Source organism: Chelmon rostratus, chromosome 7, assembly GCF_017976325.1.
Source record: "Chelmon rostratus isolate fCheRos1 chromosome 7, fCheRos1.pri, whole genome shotgun sequence".
NCBI classification, from domain to species: domain Eukaryota; kingdom Metazoa; phylum Chordata; class Actinopteri; order Chaetodontiformes; family Chaetodontidae; genus Chelmon; species Chelmon rostratus.
This window is the reverse complement of record NC_055664.1, coordinates 3,047,414-3,061,623: the sequence shown is the minus strand read 5'-3', so window position 1 is coordinate 3,061,623 and position 14,210 is coordinate 3,047,414. Positions and strand designations below refer to the sequence as shown.

The 14,210-nt window shown below is 41.6% G+C and overlaps 1 protein-coding gene across 3 annotated transcripts in view; it reads left to right on the top strand.

The window, feature by feature from the left end:
* brip1 (BRCA1 interacting helicase 1) overlaps nt 1-13,283 on the top strand; it is a 44,360-nt gene extending 31,077 nt beyond the window's left edge. For all 3 annotated transcript variants that reach the window (XM_041940809.1, XM_041940810.1, XM_041940808.1), the window contains exons 15-20: nt 485-644; nt 994-1,115; nt 9,702-9,814; nt 9,906-9,988; nt 10,111-10,428; nt 11,795-13,283. In XM_041940809.1, coding sequence (XP_041796743.1) covers nt 485-644; nt 994-1,115; nt 9,702-9,814; nt 9,906-9,988; nt 10,111-10,428; nt 11,795-12,534 — 1,536 coding nt within the window. In that variant the 3' untranslated portion in view covers nt 12,535-13,283. The remainder of the gene's footprint in view (nt 1-484; nt 645-993; nt 1,116-9,701; nt 9,815-9,905; nt 9,989-10,110; nt 10,429-11,794) is intronic.
* Nucleotides 13,284-14,210: the final 927 nt, after the last annotated feature.

Sequence of the window (14,210 nt, the reverse complement as noted above, 5' to 3'; positions counted from 1 at the left end):
ACATTGCAATCTATAGAGCCATGCTGCTCGACAGACCCACTGGTGAATTTTCATTTATTTATTTCTTGTATTGATTCAGGTTTGAGGGTGACAAGCGCCCAGCAGAAGGTGGCGTTATAGGCAACAGCCTTTATGGCCTTTGAAGATTCTTATTCATCCAGGTCAAATTGTTTGACCTCTTATTCTGCTAGGTGTCAAGCAAATGAAGATATGCAGTGATCATATACCATATTCATCAGCTCATGTACTATATTAAACGCAAAAGTAGTCGCAGGTTGATGATTATACTTGTCAAACAACATAGCTTTAGTTTTGAATAAGTAGCGAGAGTTCTGTATTAGAGAACAATCTTATATTTGCTGCTCTTGCTTAGCCGTGTTGTAGACTCACTCTCATGACTCTGACTCTATGTGACCAGTTTCTACTTTCTCAAGAAACCTTTGGCAAACATCTATTTACAACATGCCTCCTGTGATTTGATCAGATGCTGGACAAGCTGCGAGACCGATGGACCAACACTGGTCTCTGGGAGAAGCTAGAACAACAGAAAACTGTTATCACAGAGCCCCGCGGTGGTGGCAAGGGGGATTTTGATGAACTGCTTCAGACGTACTACGACGCCATCAAATACTGTGAGGAAAGAGGTGAGACTGGTAAACATTGCCCCCACCTTCGGACCAGTTACTGGTCTTGTTACATCACTCTGTAGCAACTCAGTTGGTGACTTGATGTCTGTAAATTAGCGCCCAAATACACTAATTTGATCTAGTCAAGTGCTCACACAGTGAGTCTAGTAATAAATGGATTTGTAACACCGTAACATGAAACAAGTAATAGAGCTACTGCATCTGAACTTAAACTTTGTACAGCTGCACCAATGCTAATATCATCAATCAATTTTCCATTGAATAGTTCTAGTAACTGTCCTACTCCATATTACTTGTCATTTACTGTGCTGATATACTGTATATGTATGTGATTTCTTTATTACAGATGGTGCACTGCTGATAGCTGTCTGCAGAGGTAAAGTGAGTGAAGGACTAGACTTCACAGATGACAATGCCAGGGCGGTGGTCACTATTGGAATTCCCTTCCCAAACATCAAAGACCTGCAGGTAAATAGAGAAACAACAGTCTGTAGATATTCTGCAATAACTCTTGGAGTTGTACATGCTGAATAAGTGGTTTGCATCAGAGGTCTCAACCACTGAGCCTTGGAACATTTGCTATGGGGCAACTGGGAAATGAAAAGAGTATGATTTGACAAAAACGCCAAATAATGATTTTATAACCAGTTCTATATTATTTTGCGGTAATTACCCTGTCTGTGTTGCGTTTTGTACTAATCATCTACTTGTCACATCCCTGACAATAATTGAGTGATATTTACTGTTAGTAAAATAGGGGCCCTGTACCCAGTGTAACATGCCAGTCACCACCAGCATTCAGCAGTGCATGAAGTTTGTGTGATGCCTCAGTCTGAGTGGTGGAAATATCAGGAGAACTTGTGTTCTTGTTTACTGTTTGCAAGTCCTAATTACACTACTCCCAAAGCTATAAAGATCTGTGCATATGCAAGTAACAATATCAGTGCTGTCCTTGTGTTGTTAAATTTAGTGCCATCATAACATTAGTGTCCACTCTTTCATGTTTTGGCCAAGCGTAAACATTTTGGATATCTTAAATACAAGAATATATCTCACAGACATACTTACACATGCACATAAACCCACACCAAATAAGAGCATCTCTTCTTGGTGATCCGTAAAAAAAAATCCCAAAGCGATGTTGCACTGTCAGCCCAATCCTTAACAGATAAAGTTGACCTTTAAGTTTGACTCTCTCCCCGCCTCCCACCTCTCCTCCCCTTTATTCCTCTACATCCTCCTGTCAGAGCATGATGAAGCTTTCACTAACCTGTTCTGTCAGTGTGGCAAGATGTGTGGGTGATTGAAGCGTCCCAGACCCTTCCACCTTAGCTAAAGCTGTCAGTTTCACCGCTGTCAGCTCTCAGGGCATTGCTTCTTTTTTGGTTTTATTTCTTTACTTAAATTATTATCCCACTGACAAGTATTGTTTATGTATGAAAAGTCTGATACACCTTACTCTTCCACAGCTGAAAATAGTCCTTAACAAATGCATTTCTCTAGTTTGAGCATCGCTTGTTCAAAAACTACATTGGTCAGATGAAAAAAATTACTGAGCCTTAAAAAAAAAACTATATATTTCTTACTCTTCGTTAAGATTTCCATCTACAAAAGGGGCCATAGGATTTGGCTTTGCTCAAAAACCTTCACTATTGTCGAGACTTTCAGGTGTTGATTCAGCAGCTACCAGTGTTAGGTTATATTACAATATATGGTGCTATTTTAAGTCAACATCATGAAAGTGGTGATGTGGCGTAACCCTGCTGCACAAGCTTGTGAAATAATGTGCATTACATGTAATCTAGAATAAAACAGGAGATGAGTGAACGAAGCAGATCACCAGGGGGAGGGCTGAGGAAGCCAAAGCAAGTTAATGCCAAGGTGGAGCTGACCAAGCATGAAGAAACTGTGCATTTCTAATGACATATTCTGTGCTCCACATCAGCAGCCTTTGTTTATTTGCTGTGCTCTGTTTCTCAGAAAGCTCACCATCTCTTGCCACATCTTGTTATATTGTTACATATTGTGACTGCTGGAGGATCAGGTGGACAAGGCGGATGGTGATATGTGCTCACACCTTGACTTTGTGCAGCCTTTTTAAGTCTCACAAAAATCTTTATTTTTTGTTAAACTCCATCCATGTATAAACGAATACAACATGTAGCAGTTTGGACTGAAGGGGGGATATCTTGTGCTTTACCTGTCGTACCACTTCCACCTGAATGGATCAAGGTGCATTATCCAGCCTAGCTTGCCAACCATCCTCCCAACCAGGACGAGGATGAAAATTTCATTCAATGTAATGACATTTAAACAGCATAGGGAACTGGCTACCTGACTAGTGAAAACAGAGTGAGGTTAATTTGAAAGAGAGCCTGTGAACACACGTGGGGAAGTTAGAGAGTGTGTCTGCAGTGTTGGATTTGATCATTTTGTAGAGGTGTGTGTTATTGTGTCCACCCTGTTCGGACCTGACAGACCATGCTTTTACCATCCTAGACTCTGTTTTCTGTATTTTATATATTTTTTCCATCCCTTCTTCCTGTATCTTAATCCTCAGCTTTGCTTGTTTCTCCTTTTCTTCTCTCCAGCTGCCTTCTTCTCCGCGTTATCTCCTCTTTTAGTGGCATAGGCAGTGTGGCCCCCAGAGAGGCCCTGGGGGGCTCTAAAGGTCTTTGAGCTAACCTCCATTACACCGCTGAGAGGATAGGGACACTGACACTAATGACTGTCAAGGCCTTGTAATGGTGTATCCACTACTGGGTAGTCAATACTGTTACATGTGAATACTAATACTATTACTGGAAAAGGAAATCAGGATTCGGTCATGAGATTTTGTGAGCAGTGGTGTAGCGATGCATGGTTCTGTATTGAAACGCAGTGATCTACACTGGGTTTGTTCCAAACAACTGTGTTTGTTTGTAGACTCTTCTTTTTTCTTTTCTTTTTGCTGTTGCCTCTATTGACAGAGGAAAGTGACAGAGTGAAGAGGGGTACAAGAGAGGGGACAACACGCGGCAAAGGGCCACAGGTCAGAATGGAACCTGGACCTCTGCATTAAGCACACATCCTGAGTACATGCTACCTGGGTGTTGAGTGTTCTCAGTCTCCTGGTGCAACCACAAAGAAAGACAAATGTGCTGCGGATATACGAATGTGCTGCAAACACACACAACACAACCAATAAACAGAAGGAGCTGCAGATTCTCACAACACAACAAAACAAAAGTACTCCCAAAGCTATAAAAATAGCACAGACGACAATCAATCGATCGAAATCGATTTCCAGGGGATGTGAAAAGCTGATGAACCTATCTGTGTTTGTCACTTTTGAAGTTATTGAACATAATCTTAGCACAGCCTTTTGCACAATTTGCTCATATTTTGTCAGATTATGGGAATTGGAGGATGAATAATAAGATAAGGACTATGGCTAGATTAACATCAGACATCTGCAATAATATGTGACTGATGTGATCGCAAAAAAACGAACATTTTAGCTCATTTTCCATCACCACTTACAAGTAGCCGATTTCAGTAACTTCAAAAGTCACAAAGCATGGCAACAATAAGCACAGAAATAGATCTGCTGTTGTCTGTGCTACTTGCAGCATGTTTCTGTATTTGGTTGTTGTGAGTATTTGCATCGTGTTTACTGTGTTTAATGTGCTTGTTTTCGGTCTATTTGCACGTGTGTACTTAAGTTGTAGTGCGCTGAATTCTCTCGGCCACTGTACCGATTGATACTGCACAGTGACAGCACAATGTGGTCTTCCTCACCTGCTGAACTGAATCAGGAAAGTCCTGAATGCGTCACTTTTGATGATCAATGCAATGACTACATGACAGTGTGACGGCATCACAAAGTTTCTACATGGCACCTGTGCTTTTTATCTCCTCATGGTAATGTTGTATTTCTACTATTGTTTCATCGCTGAATTTGCACTTCCATTACGTCACGTTCATGTCCATGGTATCGTTTTCTAACCTACAGTGAATTAGCAAACTCTAGCAGATGGAATGCAAAAACTTGTCCAAGTATAGTACGAGCAGCGAGGGAGAATGAGATTTTGTTTTGCCACCACTTGTCATTTCTGTGTTTGAGTTATTTATTCATAACCAACATAATTTTTATCTAAGTTTTAGTTATTTCCTCAGATAGAATGAATCACTTTTGGGATTTGCTTGTTAACCTCGCAAATTAGTCTCTTGTTGCCCAGGTTGACAACTGACTTGAGGGGAAACAGAAATGTCAAGGATGTCAGGATTGACAGTGGCATGTCGCCGAGCCTGTTCGCTAAAGCACGGAGCAGGTCAGGACATCATCATCGGGAAAAACTGAAGCAATCTGATATTGGCATTGTTTCCAGTTAGGAAGCAGTGTGATGCAGTGCTTTCAACACATGCAACAGGAATAAAGAGAAACAGCGTGTCTGACAGAAGTTTAGCTCCAAACAACGCACGCTTGCAGCCAATTAAAATAATTCAGTTGAGCTTCTTCTATCACTTACAGTTGCTCGAGTCCCGTTCAGTTAGGGCATGGTGTTAATAAGGGGAGCTCTTTATTCTGTGGGAAACCCTGCATTCCATTTTTTTTTTTCAAAACACTAGTAGCTGTATTGCTCCTTATTTTAACAGTGTTAATGTGTTGGATTTATTTTTTTAAGCACATTTTCACCTACATGAATGCTTTGTATTAACACCTTATCATATTTACACCATATGTCTCACACTGAGACTGGTTCCCTTAGAGCACAGAGGCCCACATACACATGTTCCAACATTGTCACTTCCATGCACTAGTGCTAACATGTGCACATTCTCTTAAGAGCACACATGGACCCAGACACATTAATTCATTTGTTCTATGCCACACTCACACGGCAGCACCCCCATTGTTAGGATAAGAGGTGTAAGCGCAGCTTCTCTCCATTTAAACTTCTCCGGCACTTTAGATGCCTTCATGGCCTGCATTCCCAGACGGGCTTAACCCTCAGACGCTACAGCCTAAGCACATAGCATGACATTTTACTGGCCTGTTGTGTTATTGTGACAAAGATCAAAGGTTGAACTTGAAAAGTCCTCTGCAGAGAAAGCCCTGCCAAAGGTGGTATTACATTTATGTTGAGTTTTTCCAAAGGCATGTTTTACAGTGAACAGTCACGTCCTGCGTGAGTGACTCAAACAATGAGTGGCTTTAACAGGCAATAAAAAGACACTTACAACTGATAAGGCATCTCTCTTAGTTTAATGAAGGGCTCAGCCAAACTATTGCTGCTGCCCTTCGTTAAAGACAACCATGAGAGCATTTTAATTCTAAGGCCAGCAAGCATGGATAAAGGGGATAGTGAAGGAATGTTGAAGAATTTATAGAAATCTTCAAGAAGAGATGGTGATGGACGCTCCAGGCACACTCAAGACACTGTACATATGGCTTTATCATCAGCCACTGAAGGAAAGCTATATAATACATGATCACCACTTGTACAGTCTTTGTCAGCACCACAGACCAGCTTTAGAAGGCTCTTAGTCGACATTCCTATTTCTTAATGCATGTTCAACCCCTTATTTACCCTTTGCCCTTTATTTACCCCGACCCCATTTTCACACAGTGAATTATTATGGCTGGGTACAGTTTTAATTGTTTTGGTACAAGTGACACAATACAAAGTTTTTATGCCCACACCAAAACAATACTTCTAATGATACCTTAGTTTGAGGATGGTTTTTACAACTCTGTTTTGTTTCGTTTTTGCTTTTGGAAAAGAAACTTAAAATTATACTAGGAACTATTTGGTCAAATAGTAAGACTGTAAATCAAACCAGGCATTCAGTGCCAGCTTTCTGTCATTAACAGTTTTCAATACTTGGTGCCCCACGTATATTTCAGTTGGTACCAAAAGCGTGTTGAGGGTTGTTACCAGGGCTGTTGTCAAGATCCACAAGTCCAAGAAGCCTTGAGATGACTTCATGACAGGGTTCAGAATAGGTTTCAAGTCAGAATGAAAACTAAGTCTAAATGGGCTCAAGACCTTCACATTGCTGTCTGACTGTTGTTCACGGTGGAATTATTTTAGTTTGATCAAATCAAATACTGTGTATACTGAGCAAACTGGACTTGGTCGAGACTGCTGGCTAGAGTCAAATCACTCACGGGACTGAGACAAGTCTGAGTCAGAATATCCACAAAACCTCGACATGTTCGAGTAGAAGCACCTACAAGACTGAGACAGGTCAGAGTCAGAAATCCCATAAAATGGTCAGAAACCCACCAGACTTTTGTTTTAAAAAAACGCATGAGACCAAAAGAAGCTCGACTCAAAACACCTACAAGACTGGAAAAAAAAGTCTGGGATTAAACAACAACTTTTTCTTGAGACTCAGAGACCACTTTAGTTTCTACTGCCCTGTTACATATCAATCCCTATTCATCACCACTCACAATGTGGAGTTTTTGTAACAGTAAGCCTTCACATACAGGTAAAATCAAGCAAATTGACTTTCCTGGTCTTTAATTCTCTAAATTAGGTTGACTTTGGAACCTAAAGTCTTAAGTGGAACCTAAGACAGCAACTATCAAAGAACAAGTAGGATTCTGCGTGTAGCCTTGGTGTGAGCTGATCCATGAGCATGTCAGAAAGCAGTGTGATAGTCTGATGCCCTTGTGAGTGCATGTACACACACACACACAGACACACGTGGACACTGAAGACGCGCCACTCAGCTGTCAGCTCGGCCTTATGTGGCAGATGAGGCGCTCAGCAATCTCAGTGACAGGCACAAGATGTCCCGGACTGCCAGGGGCGTGCACACTGACACTGACGCGCACATACACACACCCTGTGTAAAATGTAGCTCAAACAGATGCGCTCAGCTGCGAATCATGCCTAGTGGTCAAATGTATGTTTTTAGGGATGAACAGGTAGCTGTAGAGGACAAGGCCAAAGCAAGCGAGTGATCTCTTGACATTTTAACTAATCCCTTCTAGCTTGTGGTTTCTTGCACATTTGCGAGATTTGCTAGCAGCCAGAATTGGCTTTTTCACATATGCAACCTGTCATGTTAGATTGGACGGTGACATGGTACGGACCGGGGATGTGATGGCTCGAACGCTGAAATAGACTGTGATTGGATTTAGATGACACTACCAGCTCGAGGCTACTGGCATTTTTGTTCAAGCTGTGGGTTGAGAAGTAGATTCTTTAACTGCTCTGGTGTCTCATACATTGGCAAACATCTCACCGTGAAGCCAGCAGCATTAATGAGACTTCCTGTGACACGGCTATATGAGTTGTCTCCCACTGACAGCCTGCACTACTGCTGTATTTACGCAGATAAAACCTGTGATTTTAAATGTGCTGACAAGCCTAGGCCCACATCATGCAAACTATAAAAGTCCTCCAGTGTCAGTTGTAAGGTTCTCCGTGGCAGCAGGTGTCGCTCAGCTGCTTGCATGCTTCTTAAGTGAGGTGTTATTAGTCATAGTCCAACTTTGGGGTGACATTTAGGATTTCCTGTGACTCGACTTGTTTGTTTATGTACACAAGCCCAGACAGGCCACAGTGGCATTGCGTGATGCGCGTGAGGGAACAGGCTGTACCTGCCACGGCCCTGTGTTTGGTGGCTCAGGGCAAACACACGGTACCTGTCAAAAGCAGTTAAAGCCCCGTTCAGCAGCCTGCCCTCCATGGCATCCCGTCAGACGCCAGCTGAACTTTTCACTTGTCAATTCGGAAAGGTTAGCCCTAAAATCAGTAGCGACAGATGCAAATGGATGGGTGCTTTCCTGGCATTTTTGCGCAGGGATGCTTCATGTCACCTCGACCACCTTGTTTCCCCCCTCCTACCTCTTCCGTACTCTGTCACGGCCTCTCTTTAGCCCCTCTGTTCCCCTTTCAGAACACATCTGTCTGTGAGGGCAGGTATAACGGACCCCTTCAGGTCCTTAGCACCATTTGTCTGGGGTTTAGATTGTCCTAGATCCATCGGCCACCTGGTTTTCTCCTTTATATCTAAGATTAATCCAGTTAATCCCCCATCATTAGACATGCATGAAAACCTCTCTGCCAGGTGCTGCCACAGTTAAAGCAATTGTTTTTTTAGAACAGGTTTTTAGTTTAGTATATTCAGTAGTTGTACAATAACCGGTAACCGGGGGCATGGTGGTTGTAGAGAGAGATGACCATCTCATACTTTTCAAAACAGTGTCTGGAAAATGGCAACCTTTATGCCCTGAAGGTCTCTGACTGAAAGCTTGCTTATGAAAAAGATTGTTGCACTTTTTCATTCAGTGTGCAACTTCACACCTAAAAACTTGTTTTGAAAATAGTGAAACTTGCTAATATACTAAAGTAAAATACTAATATGTAGCTACACCTGGCTTCTCCTCTCATACCCCTCAGAAAGTCCCACCCAACAAGTTACCAGGATTACTTAGTTTAGGTATGTGGCATATGAAACCCTGGCTGTTTCTGAGACAGTGATTGGTTCACTGCAGGTCCACGACTGAAATGCCCAGCCATGGCGTTGACTGCTTATTTCACTCATGATATGTTTTGTAGCATTAGCTTTTGTGATGCTTGAAAATAAATCTTGTTTTCATTTTTCTCATCCATTTCAAAGTCTTTTCCAGTGAATTCTTTTTTTCATTGCTGCTTCAAAATACTTGCATTTCTAACGTGAGGAACAGATGTGCAGTGCAGACCAGTGTGCATTTAAGGTGGTTCATCAAAATGAAAATAGGTGGCACAGTGCATCTTCAATATATTGTTTCAGCTTTATTCTGTAAATGTTTGTAGTTATCTTGAAAAATGTCAAAATGTCATGTCACTTTTCTCAAAAGATGATGGTATGTTATAAAGTGTATCTAGTATTTCACATGACTATTTGATGGACTAAAGGAACCAGGAACGACCTCAGACCACCCTGATGAATGCTTGATAAGTGAAACATTTGGTGTATGAAAGCATAGTGTATTGAATTTTGATTCCGTGTGTCCAGACACTGTCTCATAGATGCTGAATCATCTTTTAAAGTACTGGTCTGTGGTTTCAGGTGGAACTGAAGATGAAGTACAATGACCAGCACTGCAAGTCCAGAGGTCTTCTCCCAGGCCATCGTTGGTATGAGATTCAGGCCTATAGAGCTCTGAACCAGGCCCTTGGGAGGTAAATCTGTCCTCTACAGCTAAAGTGTTATGGGAAATGTATTTTTGTCCTGTGTGTTTTTACACCTAAACCTTGAAACTTCATTTTACAGGTGTATCCGCCACAGGAATGACTGGGGTGCCCTAATTCTAGTGGATGACCGTTACAGGAATAATCCCAATAAGTACATCACAGGTACTCAGTAATGTTTGCAGTCTGCCAACACTGGCTGCACAGCCTGTCACCTTCAACACTAGATGGCAGTAGTTATCCACTGCAGGGTAACAATGGTCTCCAATGTGTTTGTGTAATCCTAGGTCTGTCTAAATGGGTCCGCCAGCTCGTCCAGCATCATGACACCTTCAGCAACGCCATGCAGTCTCTGGTAGCATTCTCTCAGGTGCAACAGAAGGCGGAGGCGGCCCCTGCAGACAGTCAGATCCCCAGCTCAACTGTCTCCTCTCCAAACTGTCACTTGCCAGTAACTGTAGAGGGACAGGGTCTACCCAAGGCCCCAGAACCTCAGACACCCAGCTCATGTGTCAAACCACCTGAACCCCAGCAGAACTCAAGCCCTTCCAGCCTTCATTCATTTCCTCGCACACAGCTGAAAGCTGAACAAAATGAAGCAGCAGGTGAGCTGTTATATTATGCTAAAATGCTAAAAGTGTTGAAAGAAGAGGGATTTTCTGCTACAAGGTGAAGATATCATTCAAGTCTTACAAAGACAGCATATTCATATTTTATAATGATAATTTTAAAAACTGTGTATTAATAATCTCACTGTTGTTGCTATACATCACAGAGAAGTAGGGCTGCTACAAAGTACCAGGCTGTTGTCATTCTATATTATTCTTATTATCAACAAACCCCATGATAAGACCAATACCAAAACAAGAACGGTACATTAATACAATACAATGCAGTCTAACATTGGAAAACAAATCCCCTTAAAAATAACCCAAAACAACAATGTTATTCTGTCACTCAATACTTTGATCAACTTGCCTGTCTGACGATGAAGACCTGGGGTCTCATTTATAGCTGTCTCTGAAATGCCTTTTTATTTCAGAATGAAGGTGTGTGAGAAGCCAGGGTGACACCAGAACTGACAATAAACACCCTCAACTGCAGACTTCATATTAAAACTATGCTTCACTCTGCCTTGAAGCTGAACTCAGGCACATTCCTAAGGAGGGAAAAATACTGCTTTAATATGTCAGTTCTGGTATCTGCTTTCATTCTATTTAATTCATCATAGTGATGTGATAATGGTGTCCCTTTCACTCTACAGTGCATAAAGTTTGCTAAATATGTACCTTAAGATTGTAGCCAATAGAAATACATTGTGTCCACTGTTTTGAAACTAGTTTAACCTCCTTTGTCTTTCATCATAAATTCTGATATATTTGAAATAGTGCTGGTTTTAAAAGACAGCAGACAAAAGGTGCATGTCACTGTGTCTTTGTGTTCAAAGATGTACGAGCATGACATCATCACAAGAAAATATGTTGAGGTGACGTGTTTGCATCGCCTTGGCGAGCACCCATTGTCTTGGGGGTTATGACAAGGTTGAGCTGTTAGCCCGGTTGAATTCAGCTTGGTTGATAGGGGTGGTAGCGGAGTAGTAGCGCACACCCCTGCCCCTCATAGTTGGGGGTGGATGTTGGGGGTGGGGGCCATGCGATCAGTTGAGTGGCTTGCCTCATTACTGTAAGGTCTTTTGCGTGCCTGAGTGGTGCTGGAGCGAGCTGATGAGCAGATGTTGGACTGTTGCTTTTAATTAAATCCCCCTGACCTTTGTTTGGGTTACACTGAGCGTAATCTCACATTTATATCTTTTCTATGAAACCGCCGTGGCATCCATCCTGTCTGCATACCAGTCTCATTTCCTGAGGAGACCTAAAAGCTTCTTTATGATTCTTAACATGTTTGCTCTGTTGTCTTTGTGAGAGAAGTACAGGTTAATAGATATCTTTGTGTTTTGTTTTCTTGATGCAGAATGTTTGAAGACAATGCACAGTCCCCCAGCAGAGCCCCTATCACATAAGAAAGGAACAGCGCGGCCTCTGTACCACATATTCACCTCCAGCCCCATCAGTGCCTACTTCAAGAAGCCAATCTTTAAACAAAAAACACCCAGTAATTCCAGTCAGCACTTGGAAACATCTAATCATTCTGAGCACAAGGAGAGGCAGCAGATCTCCTCTCCACTAAAGAAGACTGAGGCAGCTTACGTTGAACAAGCGGCTCCAAACAATTCCAGTGAAATCACAGTGGAACCACGTAATCTTGTGCCTTCTACTGTAGCAACCCCTTCCAGCCGTGAAAGTGAACCACTCTCAGCAGACCAACCAGATGAAGATGAAGAGGACGAAGACCAGACTGTCTTCTTTACTCCAGAGCTTTTTGAGGGCGAAGGCGATGAAGGCAGCCCACAGAAAGAGACGACCATCAGTTCACCTCCCAGGATGGAGAGCCCTGCTCTGCTGACAGAAGAACCTTTTGGCTCTGAGCAGGCCCAAGGGCGAGGGCAAGCCACTGTTTTTGATGGACAGAGTGCTACTTCAGTCAGTAAGGAGAGCATAGGCCTGTCACAGGGACAGAAAGAAGAAATCAGAGAACAGAAGCAAGGTGAGGAGGGAGAGCAGGTGGCTAACCAGAGCAGGCAGACAGACAGTAGGCTTCGCAGGCTGTCCAGGTCCAGGCAGAAAACCCCCTCCACTCCAGCAGGTAACTAACAGCCTGGGAAACAGATATATTGTGAGCTAAACAGAATGTTTTGTATGTAAATAAGGTGCAGATAACATGGCCAATGCACATTATGGTGGCAAAAGTATTTGCACCAAATAATATCAGTAGATTGATATTGAAATAGCTATCAAAATAGACGGCCGTGCAATGTAAATCATAGTCTTTTCATGCTATTGCAGCATAACTTTTATATTTCATCACAGTTCACAGTTCATATTTCTTAAACACTATGTTGTAAAGTATCACAAGTATGTGACTTCTGCCTCAGATAACTAGCCTGCACATTCCTACCATGCACACAGTAAACGATGAGTCTTCAGCCATCTCAGATTAGCTTCTTATGCAGTGTGACAGCACATCCTATTAAGACCATTAAGGCCTGTTCTCAGTTAAAACACAAAACTAATCAGCAGTACTGAAACTGCAGCACATTGCACATTCTCTCGAATCATTAAAATACGAAACCCCAAACTCATTTGTTTTCTGTAGAAGTACAGTAGGTAATGATTTAGTTCTGTTTTAATGATGTGTCTGGATTATGGGTGAGGACTCTAGATGCTTTAGACATGCCTGATTTAAGCTGAAGAAGAGACCTTTATTTTTTTCCAGTTTCAATTCCAATCATGTAAGTATGTGCTGTAAACTCACACGGTTTTGTGTGTGGATACACATCGTTCAGTGCAAGCATCCATATAAATTCTGTTTAAAATTCTGTTAATTAAACGTTAGCGATTCATTGATATTTGTCATTCTTTTTCCTGTGATGATTTGTTCCTCAACCACATTGACATGTATCTAAATCGCCCAATTTTAAAAGTGCAGAAATATCAGAATTTTGTTAAAGTAGTAGTAGTAATGGTTCAAGGTTCAAGGGCCAGAAGGTTTTTAGATGACACTGTGGGGGACTTTCAAATAAAAAAACCCCAAAACATTTATTTAGACCTTTTTACCCCATTATTGTTTAATATTTTCACTTTCTTACACATTTAGTGTAATTTTTATCAGCCTAACACAGGGAAAATCTATTATTACAGAGCTCAACACAAAACCCACAGCTGGGATACCAGGAAACAAAAAAAAGCAACTTAGTTTTACACTGTTTTGTAGTTTTATATATTTTATAAACTGATTGTGTGTTTTATATGATAGATCTTAATCTGAAACTAGTAACTGCTGCTGTCCAGTAAATGTAATCGAGTAAATAAGACAATATTACCCTCTCAAATGTCAGAATAAAAGTTCAACATCATCACCTTTACTAAAGTTTGGTTGAGCAAGACTTGTGTTGGGCTGCCTTATTTTTAGGTAGGTAAACCCTTATTAACTAGAAAGTACCTCTACTATAGTATATGTTGAAATATATTCACCACTTAAATAACTCACATGTATTTAATCTCAATCCATAAAATTTAGCCAGTGATATTTGCAGTCCTTACATGTTATTTCACTCCTGTATAATTCACTGACATTTCCAGTATATCTGAACCTCTTCTTTCGTACTTTATTTGTGGAGGACAACAGTGGCTATTTGTGACCTATGTATGCGCAATACAGCAGTATGAGTAATCAGCAGTTTAATGGCCATGTTTGATTGTCTGACCAACTGAGGTCATTTAATCAAGCCAATGCTAAATGCGCAATCATCAAAGAGGCTAGGTTGAAG